Genomic DNA, 25,607 nt, shown 5'->3' with positions numbered 1-25,607 from the left:
TTAAGTGTTTCAATTAACTATTTCAATTAGCAGTTCAATTCAAATTTAACAAACAGTTGACACGTTATGAACGTCCAAAATTAAACACATACTAATGTTCAAAATGTTCTATTCGATTTAATTTAAACTAAACTCCAACTAAATCAAATGATATTAAATATATATTTCGTGTGCAAATATTGTAACTACTTAATTACCTAAGTGTATAAGTGATGTATGCATATAACTAGTTATACATAATTATACAGAGATGGAAAAATAAACAAACAAATACACACCCATTCACATATACACACACACATACACGTGCTTTAAACATATATATATATATATGTATATATATATAGTATATGCGTATAGCAATATACATACATACTACCTACAAGAATGTACAATAAATGTCATCTATGCTATTATTATATACATATTTGCATTTACATCTATCATTTGTGTTATCTATGACTATAATTGTTTGCAAACATTTAAGAGATACTTCAATATGCATAAAATTTATTTATATATCAAATATTGAATAATAATAACAAATAAACAAAAACGAATAATTACATTTATTTGTAAAGAAAGAAACCGAATAACTATTGCTAATATACACAACTGTTGATGTTATGTTTAGTCTATTAATGGATTTCAAAAATAAATGAATATACACACGCAATATTAAATTAAATATTCTTTCACTATCGGGCCAATATTTCAATTAATTTCTTAGAATTTTAATCAGCAAAAAACATACTAATTGAAAAAATCGCCAATAATTTCTTGGACTTAAATTTGATGTTTCCATAAGATTGGCATTGGAATTGTAGTAGCGGTGCAATCCAACACCAGGTTTGGTTAATATTTTTGTTTTGGTAAGGTATTTTAAAACAGCTGTTTAAGTATAAATCAAATTTTGGTATATATATGTATATATATATATATATATTCATGAAGGTGATGTGTAAGTCAACAACCATTTAATTGAAATTGTTGGCAGGGCACAACAGACTGCCTTAAAAGCTATGGCAACGCATAAGCCGAACTGGTAATGAGCTGCGCAGAGCACAAAGAGAAAAAGCTCTCTCTTCATCTCTTCCTCGCTCTTTTCCATGTCGTCATTGGTATTTGCTACAGCACAGGCCAACAAAATTGAAAGAAGCGTAAGGTAAACACGAAAGCAAAAGAATGAAAAGAAACTAACTTTAGAATACTGACTAGTGAATACGCTTTACAATCTGTTTAAAACATTATCAGAATTTAAATTGATTTAGAAATAAATTAAATATGTAATTATATTGTGTATTTAATTTTTCTGCTTGAAAATATACAATTAAACTTATTCTCTTAAATAATGCGTTTTGGTGTCTGGTGTCAAAATTACGCAATTGTTGTCATCACACAAACAGTGTGACATAGTTATGACATCTTCTTGAAAGGCGTAAAAAGCTCTCTGGAGCTGCAGCTGATAGTGGCCAGCTGCGGCAGCGGCGTTGGAACTCTTAGCACTCGATTCAGTCGTAAGTTCACTGCCAATGTGTTAGGAGGTGTGTCGCTTGGAAGTGCGTGAGTAAATGTGTTTGCGGGTGTAGGTGGTGCCCGCGTGGAAAACTTCAAGAACCCATTGCCAAATATTGCCACACACTCACACAAGCACACTCGCGTGTGTCAGTGTCGCAACCTGTTCTCTCCAATTGTTAGCTCGAGTTGTGCAAGAAATTTGTTGTTCTTATGCTGAAGTCAGCTGTGCGCCCGGCGAACGCCGATAAGATTTATGGATTTTTCAATATTATTCACATTAACATTATGAAAGCCCTTATATAATCGGGCAAGAAATGTTTTTGTTTTGAATGCATAAGCGAAAAGGTTCACGTCAAGTCAATAATATTTGTGAATGTATAATAAATGTACAGACGTACATATTTTTGTATATTTCAATATGAGCATATTTACTGCACCAGAGTTTGAAACTTGTTTGCTGGTGATTAGCATGAAGCTGTTGGGTCATTGCGGCCATTGATAAGCTGCTTTCAGAGCAACAGCTCTGTCTCTCTATCTATCTCTTTCCCTCTCTCACTCTCTCTCTGTCTCTCTCTCTCTCTCTTTAGCTTTCTTTCACTCGATAAAAGAAGCAAATTGGTTTTTACAGTTATTGACAGATCAGATAGAGTCTATATTAATTATGTTATCGATTCCTTTTAATCATGACGGATCTATCTAATCTGCATTTTAATTCAATAATTCAGCAGCAGTAACAGACACAACAAAAAAAAGACAACAACAACAAAATGGCACTTTTACCCCGTGTGGATATTGATAAGCCCAAATTCGATCAGAGCACGTATTTGGGCCGTGCGAAGCATTTCATTCTGGTCACCAATCCCCTCAACGTCTTCGCAACCAATACACAACTGGAGACGGCTCGCCAAATAGTCCAGAAATATCGCGCTGGCAAAGATGTGCCCGAAGCGAAATCTATGGATGATATATGGAGGGCCAAATATCTGTACGATTCGGCCTTTCATCCGGAGACGGGCGAGAAACAGATCATCATTGGTCGCATGTCCGCACAGATGCCAATGAACATGCTTATCACTGGCTGTAAGTACTATTTACCCCCCAATCTAGTTGCTAATGAACAACGTCCCTGACCTATAGATCTATAGATCGACAGCATACACTCAGAGAAATGAAAAAACATGATATAAAAATAATTATTTAAAAATTGATAAACACTCTTTATGATCATATTTTGTAATGTTTTTTTTTGTTGTTAATTTAAAAACTTAAATTTTTGATGGGAATATATTAAATGCAAATTAATAGAAAACATTTTTATTTTTATTGAAAAGGGCACCAAAGATAAAGAATTGTAATCTAAATATCTTACTATGTATTGGAGTTTCTGACTTGAATCATATCTGGAAATAGCTAAAATGGAAAGAATCTTATCTTTCCTTATCAAACATTTAGTTTTCTTAAGCAAAGAGCTACATTTTTTCCAAGTGTGTGCTGATCTCAAATATGCTTTCATTTGGCAATTTCAACTATTCGCTTCCGCGCTTTGATTAATAAACTAGTAATAATGATGTTGTTGTTGTTATTTATGTTGTGTTTTTTATTTTTTTATTTTTTTATTTAGGCATGATGACCTTCTACAAAACAACGCCGGCCGTTGTCTTCTGGCAGTGGTTCAATCAAACGTTCAACGCCATTGTCAACTATACAAATCGCTCGGGCACATCACCAATTAGTCAATCGTAGGTGCTTCCCTTGCTAGGAAAGCTGAGCCCAAAATTTAAGCGATGTACTCTTCAATTGTTCCACAGGCAACTGATTACCTCATACTGCCTGGCCACGAGTGGTGCGCTGGGCACAGCGCTCACCCTGAACCGAGCTGTGAAGAATATGAATCCATTGATCGGTCGGCTGGTTCCGCTTGTTGCAGTTGCAGCTGCCAATTGCATCAACATTCCTTGCATGCGAATGCAGTGAGTATATCTTCAGCAATCTTCAGATATATATCTTATCAGATATGACTCAAGCCTTATCATTTGATATATAGGGAGTTGCGCAATGGAGTCGTTCTGTTGGATGAGAAGAACGCTGAGGTTGGCATATCCAAGAAGGCCGCTTTTCTGGGAATTTCAGCTGTTGTCGTCAGTCGCATTGCAATGGCGTTGCCCGGAATGAGTAAGTTATTGCATAAATATTGCACTTGCATTTACAGTACTATAATCTATGTGTGTTTTTTTCACAGCATTAACACCTATGCTGATGAATAAGCTGGAGAAGAACGGCTTCCTCAAGCGATATCCTCGTTCCAATGCTCCCATTCAAACGCTCTTCTGCGGTCTTATCCTACTCTTTGCCACGCCCTTGGGCTGTGCATTCTTCAGTCAGCGTGCTGCCGTCCAAGTGGACAGTCTGGAGACCGAGGTACGCGAATCCATAAAAAAAAAACAGCCGGATTTGGAAACTGTTTGGTACAACAAGGGATTGTAATTTGTTCAACGTGCGTTCGAGCAGAAGTGAATCGAGATTTTTTTGGCTGGACAATAATTGTATCTAATGATGTTATTTATTTACTTATTATGCATTTAACATTTATTTTGAAGCATTTAAAGTCAGTGTGTTTTTAAATGATATATTAAATGAATTTCAAAGGTAACACAATCAATTTAGCTAAATATTGTGGTCTATACACAACAATTACTCAGCAGCAGTAGCATGTGACTAGAGTTGTGTATAAATTTATTAGCTATGCAAATATTGTTAATAAAATGAATGTAATTTAAGTGATGGTTTTTTATTTGAAAAAAAAAACCAGCAACATCTTGGCTGTTAAATCTTTTATTCTGTGCAGCCCTATCGTATTGCAGTAGTCAGATTTATAATTTACACTTGAGTGTCTGGCAACATTTTGAAGCTGTGAAGCACTTGCGTGTCGCAGCAGTCAGCTTTCTGACAGCAACAAAGATACTAAATGATTTTCAATCAAAAACGAAAAATAAGAAATATATATATCGGATTCAGTTGCAATGTATTTTGTTTCAGATTTATTTATTTAATACGTAGTCTGTTTATCGTTTTATGGAACCACCTCAATTAGCTGCTAAGACTGGATTTTCTTCGAATTGGAATTAAAATACATCAGTTAGTTAGTTATTTAAGTTGAAATTCCGCCTTCAATCGATAATTACGTTAAAACAACCGTTCAAATATTGTTCAGCAACTGTCTATCGATATGTCGATACTTTGTTAACATCAAAAGACACCAAAAAATACCAAAGGTATTGAATTGAGCGCATTTTACGACGCATTCGCTAAATGTTTTAAATGAATTCAATTGATGTTCGTAAATGGAAAACGCGTCAACAGTAAGCAAAAGGCGCTCATTAACGCTGAGCAGCAGATTGCTGCACAAACGACACAGTGGTAGGCGAGAAAATTTCTTTCAGCATCGAGCAACGATAATCTTAATTTGTATTAAATTTGTATATGCAGCCTCGCCGCAAAGTCGCGTTCGCGCCAGCGCAACACAGGAAACGGAGAGGGAAGCGGAGGGTTCGCCTGGTTCGCCAACGGTGACTGTGCGGGATAGTGTGGAGAGCACGCCGCCGCACAGAACGATGCACACATTTGACGATAGCATTGATTTCTCGCCACGCACAAGCCTGTCGCCCAGCTGCCTGTTCTCGCAGACGCTCGTCACGGGCAGCCCGGAGGTCAGCTGGCGCTGGAACTGCGATAATAATGCGCGACACGGCGACAAGGTCAACACGACCTCGGACAGTGGCTTCGATTCGGAAGAGTTTGGCCCAAATGCTTACGGACACCGGGAGCGAAGAAAACTGGCGCGCGCGGATGCAGCCATTGAGCTGCGCCGCAAACAGCTGGACAATCGACACTGGCGGGCACAGCAGATACGCGATAATGAGCTGCTCAGGGAACGATGCGACCAGCTGCACAGGCAGCTAGATCAGCAACACATGGAGCCTGCAACGCCGGAAGTTCCAAAGGCAGTTGAGGCAGTTGCAGCAGATGCATTGTCAGACTTTTTTAACGATTCGGATACGGATTGCTTTTTGCTTGAGGCAACACAGCACCTGGAGTCAAAGCAGTCGCCGAAGCGGACGTCGTCTGTTGCCGCCACAACACCGACCAGTCATCTGAAGAGGCACAAGGAGAAGCAGTCGTCATTCTATATGAAGTTTTTGGAGGATGAGAGCGAAAGTGAGGATTGGTTCACCGCCCTCGACGAGGCCATGCTGGAGGCTACTCAGCCCAAAAAGCCCCGTACCTCGCTGCAGCGTTACAACTCGATGCCGAGTAAGACAGGCGCTGATGTCACCGTCGGCCATAATGTTTCTAGCTGTGGCGTTGCCCCAATTTCCGCTTCCTGTTCCACTTCCTCCGCCGCTGCAGGCGTTTCTAGCATGTCAGATACACCGCGCATCAAGCGACACGCCAGTTCCCATACCTTGTCGCCGGCCACTTCAACTGGTAAGTGATAATTTCATATATATATATTTATATATATATAGTTATAGTTATCAATGTCGACTATTTATAGCGCGAGGCAATCTTTTTGGCGGCAGGCGGAAATGAAACTGCGACGCCCACAATAAAATGTTCCAACGGCTTCCCTTCAACCAGCAACAGATTGTGATGCGCAAAAAGTTGGCACTCTTCAAGTTTCGTTGGCCTTTTTGCTTTTCACCATTGCTTCACAGACTGCGCATACCTTAATTAAATGCATACTTCTAAAGCTATTTTGTAAATTTAAGTGTAAGCTTGATTAAACCTTAATTGTAATTTAAACTACAACTAATTGCGTTGTTTACGGCCCGCTCACGCTATCAACCATATGCTTTCGATTAGTGATTTAAAGAGTTGGGCTCAATGCGGAAGGGCTGGGACCATTGAGAGTCCCATGGAGATAATTAATTCAGTATGATCAGCTTTAAGTTCGTGGATACGACTTATGATTAGTTCTTGGATAGTTGCTAGTTGTAAGAAAAGGTATTCCATCATTAATGAATTTATGCTTATTATGAATAAACTTAATCTTAATCATTTAGAATAAAATTTAGGTTATATTTTTCACAACTTTATATAATAGATTTGGAATTATTTTTTTAATCATTGTGAGAGGACCTGTGAAGATAGAAATATAAATTAATATAATGCTCAGAGTCTCCCTGATTCTTAGTATAGTTTTGTGGACAAATTTTTCAACAACAAAAATTTAGTGTACTATGTGTTTAAATACAGTAAATAAAAATAAGTAATGTTCTAAATAAATTAACCTAGAGAGGACTATTCTAATTATGCTCCAGCCATTTGTCGCATTATGGTTTCAAAAGGATTACTGCAATATGTAATTAAATATGTAGCCCTTAAAGGGTCTACAAGCTGCAGCTTATGGCCATTAACTTTGGCTCCCAATTGCGCACATTTAAAAAGCTTAATGCACGCTTTGACAGCAGCTCATTTCATTCGGGCTAAGGTCAAAGTTGAACCTCTTTTCAGCTATTATTCTTGTATAGGGCTATTCAAGCACTCACACATACACAACATTCATATGCATACATATCTGAGTAAGTGTATGTGTGTGTGTGTGAGAGTGTGTATGTGTGTGTGAGTGTGTGTGTGTCTCTTTGATGAAATGCAATGAATCTGGAGCATAAAGTATGTTGCCATATGTTGACAATGCGTAGCATAAACCAATCGCAGCCGAGCAACAAGCCGAGCAATCGAAAATATCAACACCAACAAAACAATACACGCAAGAAAATGAATGCTAGGGACAAGTGGAGAGGGGCGACGATTATTATTCGCACAAGGGATACAAAATAGAAGGCAAAAGAGGCGACAACAGCAGGTCAACCAAATTGGTGACGTCTACAAAGAAGCTAAGCAAGCTGCAAAAGTAACAAAAACAAGAAAGCTAAAAGGAGCAGAGCTTAAGCCTCCATAGACCGAAGGAGCAGCAGCTGGGCGTGCGAGCAGCACAGCACTAGTGACAAATGAAATGCACTGTGTGTGGGCGCATGCGAGAAGCTTTCAGTGCGAGCTTTTCCACAATGCTTTTGAATGGTGCGGCGCATGGCGCACATATATTCATAATGGCGTCCACTGCCGACACTGTCAAACAGTTTTCAGCGCGCAACGGCGAAGTGAAGTTCGTGGCAGCGCACAACAATCAACGCAAAGAGCAGCCACACAGCGCACACACAAACAAATTCTATCAAGAAAAAAAAGGAAAAAGATAGAAAATAACAAGAAAGACAAGAAATTAATTTCGATTGCCAAATCAGTCCTGCAGGGTACACGCTTCAAGTGTTTTACCGGCCGCCTCTGAAGGATTCATTATTTACAAACACCAAACGAACGAACGAATTAACGAACGCATTTGTGCCTCAGTGTGTGCGTGTGTGGGTCCAGTGAAGCGCGGCCTTTATTTTTGACACTCTAACCTGGCCCCCCAGCAAAGCTACTACTACCCGAACCAACAGAAAAGTGTGCACGAATTTGTGACGCCAGCGTTGCCCCATCGTTGCAAATTGTGAATTAAAGCGCAAACAAAGTCTTAAGGGAAACAGACGTAAATAATAAGAGAGAAAAAAACAAGAAACACGAGCGAAACGCGTGCAATGTTCATTGCGGCAGCTTCATGGAGCTTTGCTGCTTCATGGCGACTGCTGTGCATCGGTTTGCTGGCGCTGCTAATGCTGCTGCCGCTGTTGCAGTTCGCCGAAGTGGAAGCAGCCAGCGGCAGAGGCGCTGGCGGTCTGGGCAATCAGGCCGTCTTTACTAGCTCCTTCCTGGTGCGCTTCCGTCGGGGCGTTGACAATGATTTCGCCCACAAGGTGGCCGATAAGTATGGCTTCGACAATCTGGGACCGGTAAGTAACCTGACCGAGGTGACACACACTCACACTCACGCACACACACACGCACACACAAAACGCCCAAAACACAAGTTAGTCAGTCAGCTTTTTTTGTTGCTGTGAAAAATCAATGATTTCATGTGCCGACGGCTTGTGCATGTTCTCCAAGCTCAAACAGACAGAACGAGGCAACAACAACAACGACAACAACAACAACCATTAAATGGGGCTGCTTGGCTAATTGTGAATGCTTAAGTGGGCGTGCATGTACTCTTGTGTACTTGTGTGTGTGTGTGTGTGTTTAAGTGTGGCAAGGCACGTGCCTGGCATACATAGCATTAAAATGAAAACTTTGACTTTGCCCAACTTCCGGCAGCCGCGCAAAACATTTTCATTGCATATCGTTGAGGCGCAAATTTGAGCATTTCATGAGTTGCTCGCACGAATTCAGCACAAGGTCAAAAACTGCAGATGAACACAAAATCAACAACATCAACAACAACAATAGCAATAACAACAACACACTTGTTTAATACACATATATATAATGCATACATTACGCATTCACCTGCCGTTGACAGCCATCCACTTGACATGGCTATTAGCGGCACTGTCTCACAGCAGTTTGGTAATATTTTGCCACACGCCTGTTACTGACAGCTATTGTGCCCCGACCCACTTGTTGCATATATATTACACACGCTAATAATTTAGATACACTAGAAATAGCAAAAACAACAAAAACAATCTACAAATTTTGTGTCAACTTAATTAGACGACGTCAGTAAAGAAATATGAAGCAGGCGCTAAATCCAATTAGCTTATACAATCTTCATTATATAATTTGCTGATTTATATGTAAGTCGATATTGCCTGCCTTATTCGCTGCGATGACCGGCCACCTGAGTTCAGCTGCCCCATCCTGTGTCCTGGCTGTTGTTATTCAACAATATATGCGATAACCTTCATTGCGCCATAGACATTTCTACAAGAGGGCAAATGTACAATGCAAACCGATTGCAGGTACTGCAGCAGCAGCAACAGCTGTGATAACAAAATTCAATTGCGCAATTTTATTCATGGGGCAAAAATAATATTTTTCTTTTTCCCGTTGAATGGGTTACTGGCTATCCTTGTTTATGTGAGCCACAAGCGCCCGCCCACTAAAACAAAGTAATCGCATTGAAACTGCATAAAACATATAATAGTTAATTAAATGCCATTGGAAAGTTGGCTTGAGTTTCCTAAGATTTAACAATGATCAAAGAGTATACTAATATTATAAATGTTTCTCGTTAGCCAATAGTGGCAATTTGCTTAGTGCAAAACAAATAAAACTAATACGTATTATAATTAAATACATATCTACAAATATGCGTTAGTGTAATAATAATATATATTATATATAATTATAAATATTATTTTATTAATATTATATTTATTATTATTATTATTGTGGGATTCATGGACGGCGATTTACGGAAACTTTGATTTTCCTAAGCCTTTGATTCAGAATTAATCTACGAGTATATACAAAAACTGCATAGCATTAAGTTTATTTCGGAGATCGGATAGCTTTATTCATTAGCCCTGCTTTGCATAACCGACACTTTCATGATTTTATTACAATCTTATTCTCATACCATTTGAAGTCTTTTGTTGGTTGCAATTAATTTAAACACAGTTTCATTTCAGCCGTTTTCATATCATTTCGATGTAACGGGAAATTTTACATTTTTTTTAATGTTCAATTGTAAGTGAAAAGTTAATTTTGGACTTCCCCACTGAAAAATGTATTTATTGTTAACATTTTTAATCTCTTTACAAAAATTATGTATTTTGTGGTACATCTTGAATGTAGGTAAATGGGCAAAGTTTTATGCTAACGGATTATGTAATAACTTTCAAAGTCTGTGGGCCCTCATAATTTATGTAAATAAATACATTACCTTATAAATCTTTTTTATTCGTTAAGAACAGCATTTTATTTGGTATTGCCCCGAGAGTGCTGTTTAAGCAATATTTACAGCCAACCATTTCATATTATACCTGCATACTCGGCTTAAATATGGACTATAATTTAGCTAGAAATTGGTGTTGACTGGACTTCCGGTACGCATTCCCATATATTTCGCTCCCGATGCTTGCAGACAGATAAACGGCAAAATGCCATCAGTTCACTTTTAGGGGGAGTTCAGTTATAAAATTGCCGTACATGTAACCGAAAAAAATCTGTTGCTCTTACGTCAAACGTTATCTGCTGGCAAAAATCACGCAATACGCAAGGAACAAAACAAAAAATAACAAAATGAGAAAAGGGGAAAAGGGGAAAAAGCATAACGACAATACACGGCATTTTAGGGCCGGGGAATAGGAAACAGGCTTATGCTCAGTTGGCTGCTCAAATCGATATTGCGTATACGCTGTGTATCAAGTGGCGCTGGATTTTATCTATCGGACTGACGCTGATTGTATTGAGGCTTTATTACTTTCGTTGTTGTTTCCCTATCAGCAATAAACTGTTAGTTTTTGACAATCAGCCATTAGCTTCACTCTTACATGTGTAAATTTCGATAAATATTGCAGTAAATGTGCATATTTCGTTTACATTTTCAATCTATATATATATATGTATGTGGAGTATAAGTAAATTTCGTGCTTTGGTAAATACATATGTTTTTGATTTAAGTCAGCCAGCAGGGACAGTCAACATACAATCAATCAGAGCTGCCTACGCAATCAGTATGGTTTTATGGTAGGTGATTTCTCCTCTTTAACGGCTAACAATGAATTCACAAAGTGCTGCTGTTGTTGCTGACTGGCTAATGCTTCAAAGCGCATATTTTTATTTTTATTTTTTTTATACCGCTCTTGTTTGTGGTACTTAGAAGTTGTATCTCCTACTTACCTGATAGCTGGGCCGAGCCGTTGGGCAAACACATTCTCTGCAATGTGTGCTTTGTGTACTTTTTTTCCTTGGTGTCTGTAATAACTTAAAAAGCTAACAAATCCACCTAACAATGCCACCTGTCCCCTGTTTGTGGTGTGCGCCGCTTGTCAGCAGTCACTGTGCCACAAATCCTTGCATAAAGCGTTAAGTTGCTGTTTGCCAAGCAATACTAAGCCTTGACAACAGCAAGAACAACTTGTTGTTGGCTCCACACCTTTACTACACGTATTTAATTCTGACTTGCACAATACGACAACGGCAGATTAGAGCCTTAAATATATATCTAATATGGGTCTAAACTCCCGCTTATGTTGGTTATACTTTTAAGTTGTGTAGGGTTGAAATTTATTCTTTGTATTTGTACCAAATTCAGGTCAGTTGTATTATTCAAATCAAATTACGTTATTAATTTACAAAACTTTTGTCATATTATTCCAATCGATACCATTGTAATCAACTAACACAAACCTCTCAGCCAACTTATTTATAGAACAAACAAACTAGGAAAATAAAATAAATAAACCATAATTAATTTCTATAACTTTTATATAAATATAAAGTATACCTTTTTCTTAAATGATCTATTTCATGCAATGACAAATATTTATATATATTAAAATGGTAATAAAATATTCAACTAAAACCAGAAATGTTGTCTGTAAGCATAAGTATCTGCTGAATTATGCATACTTTTATTTTGAAAGGAACTTTTACTCAAGAGTCGTTTAAATTAGTCGTTGTAGTTGTGGGAATGCAACTAACTTGAATGAGGACGCCTTCTGGCATAGCTCTTTCAACTTTGTCCACATCAAGTTTGAGGAATGTCAGCACTCGTTAATTATGCATAGCTGCAATTTCAGTCCATATTTTCCATTTTATAAAATATGCAGCGTTCATAAGATAACAGATAACTGCCCAGCATAATCAAGATACAAATACATATATTTTGAAGACGTTAAGGTGGGCAGTTGGTGGCAGCCATCATGAAAAATGGCTATATGACGCAGAGCCATGACGTTGGTAAATTTATTTGGCTTTTCAAGTGAATGCATCAGTTTCTGCTTCAGTTTCAGTTGTTACGGCTATTTTCATTTCATTTATTATGCAAAATGAATAACGAGTTTACAAATTTTGCGGGCTTTCTCAGACCGTCTGCGAATTAACGGGACGGACATTTGCCAGCAATTTGTAACTCAAGGCGAACATATGTTGGCAAATAAAAGACAAACAAAGGACTTGCACGTCGGCCAGGCATGTGCAGGGATAAGGCTGGGCTCGAAATCTCAAAATATAAGAACCGCAGGCACACAAACACCAGACATGCACAGACAAACACCCACAGTTATGCACACGCACACACACACACACACACACACACACACACAGACACACACACATACACACACACACACACGCACAGACACACACACATACACACACACACGCACAGACAACGCTGAACAGCAGGCAAGAAAATAATAACATATATACGCAGCGTTGCTGGCCAAGTCGATGCCAGTTTATATATATTTATTTTTAGAATCGAGCCCTTGCCGGACACGAGCGATGCCCAACGCTTTGTATAAATTGGTTTCTGACTAAGCTCTAGCAATGCATGCCTGGCTCTGAGTATTATCTATATATATATATATATATATATATATATATATATATATATATACATATATTAAAGTCTATATATATTAAAGTCTTGGTGACAAATAGTTTGCCAATAAAATGAAGCGGTTTTCGGTTAGTCGTCGCATATTAAGAGAGAGTTTTCAATCATTTTGAAATAAGTTAAGCAATTTTGACGACCGAATTAAATATACGTGCTATGTGTAAGTACCACTAAGCTGTGTGCCACTCAAACACGCTAACAATTTCCGCAGTGTGAGTGTCGCATCCTCTTACTCCTGCTCCATTTGACGCTTTATGGCCAACAGTTGGTAAACTCTAATGGAAAAGCCAACTTTTGGCAAATATTTGCAAGTTTCTCGTTTAGGATATGGGGTATTATTTTACATATACCTCGTGACACACTCGTTATACCCGTATCATTTTTGAGCTGGTTTATGTGAATGTGCTTCCTGATGCAAATTTAATGCTTATGTCGGGGCCCTAATTTAGCACTAATGCTTATTAAAAAGTTTTTGGGTTCACTATCTGCTAATTGCTAGCAAAAAGGGGCAAACTATTTTTCATTCATCTTGCACAATTTAATAATTGCTTTTAATTAGCTACTAGTATAGCTACACTTTTGAGCTGTTAAATTTGATTTTGGTATCATAAAAAACCGTTTCAAGTCTGCAAAATTTGAGGAGGCGAATTCTAATTTTATTTTTAAAACATGTTTATTTTTTTTTTTCAAACATACTTTCAAGTATTTTTAAACATTTCACTCAACGAACGCCTCTTTCCAAATGTCTGAGTGCAGACAACAAAGTTTTCTTTTTTTGGTTTGTAATGCGGCAAATTACATTTCAATGGAATTATTTGGTGCACAGACAAGAAGAAAAAAAAACAACGAAGTAAGAAAAGATTAGATAAAGTAATTAAATGTGATTAGACAGCAGGCAGCAGCACTGCTCCTTTAATTGTGTGATCAGTGTGTGTGTGTGAGTGTGTACATGTGTGCTGACGATGTGTAGAAAATCACGCAAACGCAGCATGCGCCAAACAGCATGTCAATGTCAACAGTGCGCCAGATAATTATTGTACTTGCCATAGCTAGGGAATGTTGTCTTTGCTCCAAATAGCAAATGGACTTATGTGATTATGATGGGCCGTGCCAACCAACCAAACAAACAACCAAACAACCTACCAACCAACCAACTGCTTTCAGTGTATTCATCGATTTTGTGCTGCTGGCCTGGCCTTAAGTTTGGCTTGTAAGCACGATGTGACCCACTTGCGAAATGAGTTTCTGTTGCCATGTCAACCAGCTGTACACCTACTTACACTTTCAAGACTGCACTTTTAATTAAAATTTGCCCCGAATGCCAGACAAGCTCTGCCAACTGTCGTGACAACCACTTGTTGTGCCGCTTACTGCTAATAGAATGTTTAGTAGCTGTTGCACTTACGACTGCGACTCCAACTGCGACTGCAACGCCGATTAAATTCACTCATTTTCATGTTAGCTGATCGCAAAAAACGTTGCGTTGCAAACTTTTGCCATGCTTTGGACTTGTCCAACTAGTTAGCAGCTAATTCGCTAACAAATCAAAGCTCTATCAGCCGTGGCCCACAGGACAATGACTGGCACATGCCTAAAGCCTCAATCAAAGCCTGTTTGCCATGACGGCTGTTTGTCTTCGCTTTCGCGCCGTATCCTGCTGAATTATTCAGAAGTTCGCGGTATTCATTTGCATTTCATTCATTTGCCGCCTCAGCGCAGCCTTCACAAATTTATGTGTATATATAAAGATATTTACTTGTGCGTCTTATAAATTTTGGCTCTGTGAAATTTACATGACGCTTTTTGCTGCCTTCCGTAGCTGGCAATCAATATTGCTCCGTTTGCATTATTTGCCAAAACAGAATAGGCTGGTCGCATATGCTGGCGGGTCTTAAATTAAATTTTTAAAATAACCAAAGCCCACAGCAGCTGACGTTAAACCCCTGCATGATTTGAACTTTGTTACCTGCTCCGATAAGGTATGTAAATTGTATAAGTAATAAAAGAAAAATATTTTTGATTTATGATTAGTGCAATTCAGATACGAAAGCAATTGAAATACTCTGTGCGCTGATTCAAAAATGGTTTCTAGATGTTACTAATGTTGCTTATCAATGATTAATTATCATCAAACATTTAAAATGGTAACAAAATCAATGCTTCTAGTCCTGGTCTCAACTCAATTCTAGTTTTAAGTCTCACTTAAATTGTACATGTTTTTTAAATATTATAGATTAAAATATTTGAGCTTATATAACATTAGAATCACAACAGTGAGTATTAGGTTCTAAAAACAAGAAAGAATCAAATCGAGAGAGCTCGACTAGGAGATACAGTGAACCAAGTTGTTATAGGCCTATTACAATTTAATTAAAGATGGAGTCGTATATATTTCACTCTGTCTTTCACATTCTTCTGCACATTTTTATTATTTTTAATGGACTCAGGGTATAATAATGAAAATATTTAAGATCTCTGCCCAAGTCACTCAGCCTCTTAATTGTATATGATAGTCATTCATTCACTATACATCTATACATTTACGCAAAATTTCTGTCAATTTACCAACTCTATGGATCAAACAAGCAGTGAAACAATGGCTTATAATTTTAACGACTCAATATATAATATTTGTTTGGCTTGAAACTCAAATAAGTGTTTTATTCACCAATATGTACATTACATTAAATACTATACCAGATATGCCACTCTTCATTCTGAATTGCAGTGCCCACTATCAGATTGCATGTGGCTCGTATCTATCCATATTTATTTAATATATGTGTCGAATGTAGTTCATATCTATATCTATATTTATGTAATGTGTGTGTATAAGTGCTAATGTACATAATACATGCCAGTTGCATGGCAGTAGTCATTTGCTCGATTGCTACCAGAATTAATAGTTGGCTACCGATAAAGTGTTAAGCGCAGATAGGGCGCTGCCTGGCATTTACTCTGAAATGGATTCTTGTATGGCAAATTTGACAAATGATCTTTATTTCTGTTGTCTAGCACATATTAATAGTTTTGGATATGGGTTAAGTTTGCCACTGAATGGAAATAGTGGTTTGAACTTGCTAACAAAAGCGTTGCCTACTTTTCAGCGAAACTTAAGTATTTGAAGCAAACTAACTCGACTCAATTTAACTTTGTAACCTATACCTTTTGGCTAATAATAGCTTTATTAAGATATATATGTAGCATTGGCACTATGAGAACTGCGGTTTATATTCAGGGTTCAATGAGTATGAATCAACAAAAGTTTTCCTGCATGATTTTGTCGACTTTAAGCTTTTGTTGTCGGCTTGCTTAAGATGGCAGCATCCCCTGCCACGCTGCCAGATACCATGCAACCAGCTGCCTCCAAGGATATCAAAAACACATAAATAAAAGACATGAATGCAGCGGCGGCTGTTGCTTTTGTTTACTCGTGGCACATTGTGCTGTTGTTGCTCTTGCCACCAGTGCCACCAATGCACTTGGTGGGCTGAGCGAAAATCCATATATACCCGCCGACAGCGGTTGAGAGATGACGTGTCGCATGCCACACACATGTAGATAGGAGAGGGCTCAATATCGCCCACACGCTGTGTGAGTCTGTTGCTTAGATGCAAATACAGCGCCTTTGTTCGGTTACAATATATGCATATGTAAATTTAGTTACCGCTTCATGCAACAAGTTGCGTGGACAAGGACAGTGGCACCACCTCATCCATCTGCTTAATTCAGCTCACATTTAGTTATAAACTGTAATCTGCGAGCAAAATAAAACTTATTACAGACGCCATTTCGGCACACGTATACACACACATGTAAGCTTGTCAAATTTTGCTAAATGAGCGTGGGTGTTGTTTGGCTTAAGTATCTCACACGTTCGCTGCGGCAGCACTTTGGGGCTGGGGGCATGCCACATGAAGTGTCTGCTTGCCTGGCCTGACTTTGCTTTTGCTGTCCACGTTATCACCCACTGTGACACATTATATTTATAACACAACACACGCACAACAACTAAAACAATGATTAAGTTGAGTGGAGTTGTTGCCCCTGTTGTATGTTGTATGGCTATTTTTGTTCAGCTCAATCCACTCGAAGCTCAGGCATCATGTTTATTTATTATTTTTTCTTCGACTCTTTTTTCGCAACCATATGTTTCATTTATTGTTAATAATGCTAAAATTATACAGACTTGCTACAAAAATATGTTCACAATTTGGTCGCATCTGGCTGTTGGGATCAGTTGATGACTTGGCTTGAACTTATTAATTTGCAATGCTCGTATGCGCAATGTTTTTATTATCTGTTGGCCGTTGGCAGTTGCCAGTTGGCCACCAGTTCGCTTAAATGGCAATAGGCAATGGCTAAAAGCTAAAAGCTAAAAGCCGGCCAGCTGTTACAGTTACCAGCGTACTTAACGCACAAATTAACAGCACATAAAAATAGACTAAATAAACCCTCAACCCTCAACAGACCCCCTTGGGGTTGCTCTAGATTATTGACACTGTGTCAGTGGTGTACGATTGACAAACCTCAATGGATTGATGACCCTCGGTTGGGCACAATGTCCTCCTAATTTGGCCTGAGTAAACTAAAAGCTGGCTGCCAGTTGGGTGTCCCACTTGGGCCATGGACAGCAGCAATGCTGCTGATGTGGCATGCCCCGAAAATTTCATGAATAATAAGTGAAACATTTGCTCTTTAAATTCATTGCCATCGACTTTCGGTTTTATTTCATAAAAGCCTGCAAATTTGCTGCAAAGGCTCTTCAGCAAAAAAAGGACAACACAATAACAAGATATAATAAAAATGAGAATTTAATAGAATTTGGAAACTCGTTTATTTTGGTGTCTGCGTCGAAAATAATGCATAATATTTGCTTTTATTTTACATACATCAGTCGTTGACATCAGTCGATTCACATTATCCAATTTGTAGCCTCAAATTTCCCGTTGGGCGACTTATATTGAAGCAGACAAATGCATAAGTAAATATAGAATTTTTTAGGTTTCTGATGAGTCGGAATTGAAAAAGCCCTTCATCAGCAAAAATCCCTTTGCAATTTAAATACATAACGGGCTGATGGATAGGTTGTGGCCATAGCTCTGCGTTAAGCCCATGCTGCTTAAATGCTGACATCTACTCAGATTGCAAAGAGCATGCAAACAAGCCTTCGCCAAAAAATATATATAGCAAAAAGTTGATGTTGGCTTTTACATAAATTCCAGCCATAACTCAGCTGAAGCCACGCATTCTAATTGCGTACAGTTGAGCAACAACAAAAAAGCGTAGGCAGCTCAGCAGCTGTTCTTATCAGCCGTAAATGATACGCCCACGCAATAGTTGCGTTGGTAGCTGCAAAAGCTAATCTATTTATTAATTCCTAAGAGCATCCCCCAGATATCTGGTAATTATTCAACATCAGTGGGTATTTAGATAATGCGTTGCCCAGAATAACTATTCCACTGTGCACAACTTGCCAACAATAGTCAGCAAGACAACGGTCACCCATATGGAAAATAATAAGGTTCATGCTTTATAAGATATGGTATTATAAGATATGCGTGTTGTTTGGCTTCAAATTTTAGACCCTAATTAAACCTTAGAAATTTGATGGAAGAAAATTGTTGGTATTTATAAATATATATTTATATCATTTATAAGATATACCAAGATATACATATATTTTGTATTTCTTATACAACGAAGTATTTCGCATTCTGTCGGCCTCATAGCGTTGTAAAGTTTGAAACTATTATAAAAAGTTGAATATCTTTTTAATTGAACATTTTCATTTTAAGCCCGATGATCCAATTCTTATTTCACGGTTAATTTATAGTTATGCTCAGTTTTAAAGCCATTTATTTTCAACACAGTGCTTTGTTATGAACAGCTTTATGAGATTGCCTGATATTTGAAAGTTAGACTGAACTCAATTTTGTACCAATAAATTGTAGGCTTTCTATTACTGTGCCCCCTTATGTTGGGGCGTGGTTTGAGGGGCAAATTAAAAGTTTGCGTTGCTGCCGAGTCTCAGTGGATTCGGGTACAGGACCAGGGGCCTGGCACATGCGAGTATCTTGCGTAACTCGATATACGGCGTTTTGGAATTGAGGGAATGGAAAATAAATTGTAGGAATAGAGTAGGCCAGCAAAGCTGCAAACTCTCAATTTACCAAAGCCTAGCCAAGGACGAGGGCTACTTCTTGAATGATGATGATAATGCTGTGAGGATGATGCCCATGACTTGCAATTTAAAACGCAATTATCGGCACAAGCACGCACATACTTAAACATACACATATACATATGCACATACATATACATATATATAAATATATAGAAACTTATATGGGAGGCATTGAGGGAATAGCCAGCTAAAGTCAATTATGGCTCAATTATGGCTGACGCAGCAATATTTGAACGAGGCGAATTAATGTGTTAATCTCAATTAGAACGAGTGTGCTGTGCATTTAATGAAAATGCTACTTTTATACTTGCAGCTGGTAGGCGCCGATGGACATGAGTTCCATTTCAAGCACAGGACCTTGCCACACGCCCGTTCCCGTCGCAGCCTGACGCACACGCGTGCCCTCAAGAGCCATCCCTCGGTGAGTAAATCTGTTCCACACAAGCTGTAAGATCCAAAGTGAAAATTATAACCTGGGTTCATTGCAAAATTCGTTGAGAGGGTTTTGCAAGAAATGCCAAAGTTCACTTTCGTTGTCCGTTCATCCTGCTGTTAGTCTGTCCGTTACGTGCCCGAGTACAACTATCGATAATTACTATTCAAAATGCAACAGAGAAACAGGAGGCAAACAATGGCTATGCAAATGCAAATTATGCAGATTCGTTGTTGTGCTTTGTTTGCTTGTTGGCCTGTCAGCGACGAGTTTCACAACGAGATTAGCATTTTAGACTGACGCATAATGTTGATCCATAAATGAGTTCGGTTTGGCTTGTCACTACCGTCGACAGCTGTCAGCGTTACGTTATAAATATTGATACATGAATACATTTTGCAATAATTGCTTTACAGGTGCATACGGCCGTGCAACAGCCGGGTTTCAAGCGTGTCAAGCGTGGACTGCGACCTGCAATACCCGCCATTCATGGCCTGCATTATGCGGCCACACTGAGCGAATCGAATGCCATTGATGTGGAGCCAACGGATCCGTACTTTCCAATGCAATGGTATCTGAAGAACACCGGACAGAATGGTGGTAAGGTGCGCCTCGATCTCAACGTGCAGGCAGCCTGGGCCCAGGGTATCACTGGCAAGAACGTGACCACAGCCATCATGGATGACGGCAAGTAACAAGTAGCGGATCCAGAACCGGATGACAGATTTTAAACCATTCTATTTTTTCGTTTTGCACTGTGCAGGAGTGGACTACATGCATCCGGACTTGAAATTCAATTATGTGAGTAATTGCGTATTCTTGAAAAGACGCATATGTGTTTGTCTTTGTGGGTTGATAGCATTGCAAAGTATATTTGCTGAATGCTATGGTCAAATAAACCCCTTTCAAATGCGATTTGTGCAAAGCTGCAGTAATTGTTCGGTTTTATTTAATTTGGCCGGGATCCATTAGAAACTCGGAATCTTTTCTATATTACTGGTTAAATCAATATGACAATTTAATGAAAATGGAAAACTGATTAAGTTTAACCATATGCGTGTGCAGTTTAAATTGAGAATGTTGATTCAAATGCAATTCAGAATTCTTTTTAAAGACTTGAGATAAAGTAAGAAGATATTTGATAAATAGCCAAAACAATTGAGTTTCGGTGAATTTATTATATTTTCACAATATTTCTATAATTAGTGTTGGATAACTAGAACCAGTTGCCCTTGAATTTCTTAAGAACAGAATTAATAATTCATAATCAATAAAATGTCTGATAATTTTAGACATATTTGCACATTTTAGTACCACATTTTGTTTGATATCAAAAAATGCGCAAAAAGCATTCAAAAAGAATTTGTAGAAAAATTTGTATTTTCCTTTTGCGATCAGTGTATAATAATAATAAAGTGAGTGCGATGAAATTTGTATTATGTTGGCTTGAAAGCGCAAGATTCACGTCATTATTTCATACATATATATGTAAAGATTAAAAAGAAAGGTATTCAAAAATAAATCGCAAAGAAAAAACAGTTGAATGACAGCACTTCTTGTAAAAGTAAATTCGTAAAGACTACTTGTGACCTTTCAATAGACAGAAATAGAATACGTGCTAAAAAAAAAGATAAAATTACCTAGGGAAACATTTTCTCCTTTTCATCACACATATATTCTGCAAACGGAATGTGTTCTTGAGCATTCTTGATTTTTGTCGAGCACTTTTGATTTGTGCTGTATTTTATACATGTAAACTCAGAAAATAATCTACACGAAATTTATTATGCAGAAAGTATGCTGCAAAAATGGAAAGTTGTTTTTTTGCCTGTATTACTATTATAACAATATTATAACAATCAAAAATTCAGTGCGAACTTTTTTCGTAGTGTACATTTACATTTGCCTTGTTTGACACGTACACAATTGCAGTGCTTCGTGTACGTAACAGCAAATTATAAAGGGCAGTTTTATTCAGAGCCTATTAATGATGAAACAGCAAAACGCACTTAAAACTCACCCCATTTCGCTTGTTATATCGTGTGCGTAACTCTGGAGATTAATATAGCATTCTCGCTCACCCCTTTCACTTCTATTCTTTCCCCCTATCCCTCTCCTTTTCAGAACGCCGAAGCCAGCTATGACTTTAGCAGCAATGATGCATTCCCTTATCCCCGCTACACGGATGATTGGTTCAACAGGTAAGTTGTGGCAAGACCTCAGTGCTTGGTGGCCTTCTATTCATTAGGGAGAGGGACAATAGACTGAAACTCGCAAAAATGTTGCTCTACTATAATAATTTTCCACCTGCCTGATTGACATTTAGAAATTTAATTGTGTACAAGAAAAAGGGAGCAGCTGTACCCAAAAATTGTTTTTCTTTCTTTTTTCAAAACAATTTGATAAGTTTTTTTCGTTTTGCTGCAGCTTTAAATCAAATAAAACAAGCTTTTGTTAATTGTTTGCCTTGTTTCTGTTTTTTGCGTTTGTTATTTCAAAGTTGGCACTCAAGGGTATTTGGTTGAAGCTCTTGTTTGTGTTTGCTGTTTTGTGCTTATGATGTTTATTGCATAGTGGCTGGAAAGCCTCTTTCTGCTAAACACTCCTTACCACAATGGATGACAAGGTCACCAATCCCTTTTCGCTGTTTTTCCTTCTACCCTTCTACCATTCTCTCTACTTCCACTCTTCATTGACAGTCATGGAACTCGGTGCGCCGGCGAAGTGGCTGCTGCCAGAGATAATGGAATTTGCGGCGTGGGCGTTGCTTATGACAGTAAAATCGCAGGTAAGTGGATTTGGCAGTGGGTCACATACAGGACGTGGGAACAGTCGGCGCCTGAATTAATTGTGCGTCTTCAAAATTTGCACTAAAAGTATTACATCACGAATACGCAACGTCCAACAGGGAGTTCATACATATGACAAATATTGCCGTAATTCACTTAGTTGACAAAAATAAATGTGTATACGCAGTATATCCGAAATCAAGAGAATCTCTAAGGGGACCATGCTCTGCATAAATCAAGCGAATCTTATCTGTCATTTTTATAGCACGAGTGGGAAAAATCATATGAGAAATCGGAAATATTTGATAATCGTGCACATTGCGTGTTTTTATTTTACGATTGCTATAAAGCGTCAAGTGCAAAAAAGCAAAAGCGACTAGCAACAGTTTGCTGGTGGCTTTCATATATACATACGTATATATATATATATATATAGACGACTATAAATATTGATTTATAATTTGGAGCATTAAGATTAATGCATTCTTATCGATGCTCCACAGGCATACGCATGCTGGATCAGCCCTATATGACCGACCTAATCGAAGCCAACTCAATGGGTCATGAGCCCCATAAAATACATATATACAGCGCCTCCTGGGGTCCCACCGACGATGGCAAAACAGTGGATGGACCGCGCAATGCCACCATGCGCGCCATCGTACAGGGTGTCAATGAGGTACGAGAATCCATTTAGCTTTAGCTTGGTGATGGAGTCATAATCGTTTTTAAATGCTGGCCACCCACAGGGACGCAATGGTTTGGGCAACATCTATGTGTGGGCCTCTGGCGATGGCGGCGAGGAGGATGACTGCAACTGCGATGGCTATGCAGCCTCCATGTGGACTATTTCGATAAACAGCGCCATCAACGATGGCCAGAACGCCCACTACGATGAAAGCTGCAGCTCAACGCTAGCATCCACATTCAGCAACGGTGCCAAGGATCCCAACACTGGCGTTGCCACCACCGACCTCTATGGCAAGTGTACGACAACCCATTCGGGCACCAGTGCCGCAGCGCCCGAAGCAGCTGGCGTCTTTGCGCTGGCCTTAGAAGCGAAGTAAGTATGGAGTTGTTGGTGTTGTTCTTATTGCTATATTCTTGCATCGCAGTAGGTCCTATATAGGAACCATCTGTCCGTCCATCCGTTCGTCTATATGTGCATAAAGATCATGAAATCACAGATTTTGTTTAACCAAAACATAGTTTCATATTAACCATATATGAATTATTTTCTTGTTGAACTAACTTTTGCGTATAGAGTTTATATAAAATATAGGCAAACGAAAATGTTTGAGAAAATACGAATTAACGAATACATATTTTGAGAATATACCGTTTTAGAAATGATATTGTGAGAAAGTGTGATGTTTTTAGTTTTTTCTTAATATGTTAGAGATTTACATTCGATATGAGACTGAATGGGTATATTAACGCCAGCGTGTGGAATATAGAAATTTTTTTCTAAACTCTTATATAAATTATGCTAATCCCACTTGAATACTTGGCAACAACAGTCCGCAGCTGACTTGGCGAGACATTCAGCATCTGACTGTGCTGACATCAAAGCGTAATTCGCTGTTCGATGCCAAGAGTCGTTTCTATTGGACCATGAATGGCGTTGGGCTGGAGTTCAATCACCTCTTTGGGTTCGGTGTGCTCGATGCGGGTGCCATGGTGACCCTGGCCAAGCAGTGGCACTCGGTGCCAGCACGCTATCACTGTGAGGCCGGCGAGATTAACAGGGCTCAGTAAGTGCACGATATGGCTTAACATAGTTTGCATTAAGGCTAAACCTTTGCTGCTTTGCGTCGCGTAGGCCAATTATAACGGGTCGCTCCCTGTTTTGGGAAATCAAAACGGATGCTTGCAAGGGCAGCGACACGGAAGTCAATTATTTGGAGCACGTACAGGCGGTCATCACGGCAAATGCTTCGAGACGTGGCGACCTGGAGCTGTTTCTCACTTCTCCCATGGGCACCAAGTGAGTGGAGAGTATACTCTACTTGAACTAAGCAATATTTCACATTATACCTTCGCATCCAGATCCATGATTTTGTCGCGTCGTGCCAATGATGATGATCATCGCGACGGTTTCACCAAATGGCCCTTCATGACCACACACTCCTGGGGCGAGTATCCACAGGGCACATGGAAATTGGAGGTATTTTCGCATTTATCGCGCAGTCAATAATTTGTGATTTAAAATATCTCGTTGTGTGACAGGCACGCTTTAATTCGGCCCAAACGCGACTCGGGCATTTGGTGGAATGGTCACTGGTTCTGCATGGCACCAAGGAGGCACCTTATCGCACCCTGTCGCCATCTTCGCCGCACTCAAAGCTGGCCATCGTTAAGAAGGCGCACGAGGACAAAAAGATGAAGTAAAATGTGTCCGTGAGCAACGTCGTCCATTAGTCATCTTGGCTTATATCATTGAGTTTAGTAGTATGAATTGCAAGAAATGTGCTGGCTGTGTTTTGTTTTAAATGGGATTAATTGAAAATTTACATATATTTTATAGAATTGAGTTCTTAATTTGATGTCTACGTTTCTTAAGCGTTTTTACAATTGAAAATTGATGGAGCTCAAAGCTCAAATGGTCTTCAATTGCATTATATTCAAACATTTTTCTTAGTTAATTAATTCGATGAGCTTTTACCAGACCAGAATACGCTGAATGTTTTTCTTAAGTTGACGAGATAACAATTTGTGGAATTTTTCAAGCGCACATTATTCTTATATCGACTGCAAATTTTGTTCATACCCACAAATTCGAAAAAAATAGTGTTGAATCCTAGCAAAGAAAACAAAACAAAACAAAAGAAAAACCCGTAGAAACTATCAAAGATAAGCAGCAAAAATCATTTGAAAACAGGTATAGCATACGTGTATTACTGTAGTAGTATTTGAGCGACAGAGCGAGGGAATCATTGAGTACACAAATCTTATCTCTCTTATACAATTAAAATGTCTTGTAAATGTACTATATCTAACTATATACATATATATACATATATATATATATATGTATATATATATATATGTATATATATATATATATATATACATAATTACATACATACCTTATAACATTTCTATAGCTGAAGTATTTTAAAAGCTATTTTAATTTCCCTATACAATATAAACATAAAATGTTAAACTTACAAA

At 38.4% G+C, this 25,607-nt stretch overlaps 3 protein-coding genes across 3 annotated transcripts; all 3 read left to right on the top strand.

The window, feature by feature from the left end:
- The first annotated feature begins 2,233 nt into the window (after positions 1 to 2,233).
- LOC6564435 (sideroflexin-1-3) lies at positions 2,234 to 4,292 on the top strand. Its single transcript, XM_001989527.3, has 5 exons — positions 2,234 to 2,598; positions 3,140 to 3,257; positions 3,327 to 3,488; positions 3,563 to 3,690; positions 3,758 to 4,292. Exons 1-5 carry the CDS (start codon positions 2,286 to 2,288, stop codon positions 4,000 to 4,002), a joined length of 966 nt encoding a protein of 321 aa, XP_001989563.1. The 5' UTR covers positions 2,234 to 2,285; the 3' UTR covers positions 4,003 to 4,292.
- Positions 4,293 to 4,678: 386 nt separating this feature from the next.
- On the top strand, positions 4,679 to 6,493 carry LOC6564436. Its single transcript, XM_001989528.3, has 3 exons — positions 4,679 to 4,935; positions 5,005 to 6,003; positions 6,074 to 6,493. Exons 1-3 carry the CDS (start codon positions 4,860 to 4,862, stop codon positions 6,106 to 6,108), a joined length of 1,110 nt encoding a protein of 369 aa, XP_001989564.1. The 5' UTR covers positions 4,679 to 4,859; the 3' UTR covers positions 6,109 to 6,493.
- A 1,205-nt stretch (positions 6,494 to 7,698) lies between these two features.
- LOC6564437 (neuroendocrine convertase 2) lies at positions 7,699 to 25,436 on the top strand. Its single transcript, XM_001989529.3, has 12 exons — positions 7,699 to 8,408; positions 19,525 to 19,632; positions 20,061 to 20,331; positions 20,408 to 20,445; positions 21,769 to 21,845; positions 22,344 to 22,432; positions 22,937 to 23,112; positions 23,183 to 23,496; positions 23,954 to 24,187; positions 24,256 to 24,420; positions 24,483 to 24,600; positions 24,663 to 25,436. Exons 1-12 carry the CDS (start codon positions 8,157 to 8,159, stop codon positions 24,822 to 24,824), a joined length of 2,004 nt encoding a protein of 667 aa, XP_001989565.2. The 5' UTR covers positions 7,699 to 8,156; the 3' UTR covers positions 24,825 to 25,436.
- Positions 25,437 to 25,607: the final 171 nt, after the last annotated feature.

The sequence above is a fragment of the Drosophila grimshawi genome, unplaced genomic scaffold, assembly GCF_018153295.1.
Source record: "Drosophila grimshawi isolate 15287-2541.00 unplaced genomic scaffold, ASM1815329v1 contig_311, whole genome shotgun sequence".
Classification (NCBI taxonomy): Eukaryota; Metazoa; Arthropoda; class Insecta; order Diptera; family Drosophilidae; genus Drosophila; species Drosophila grimshawi.
This window is presented reverse-complemented; position numbering and strand designations above follow the sequence as displayed.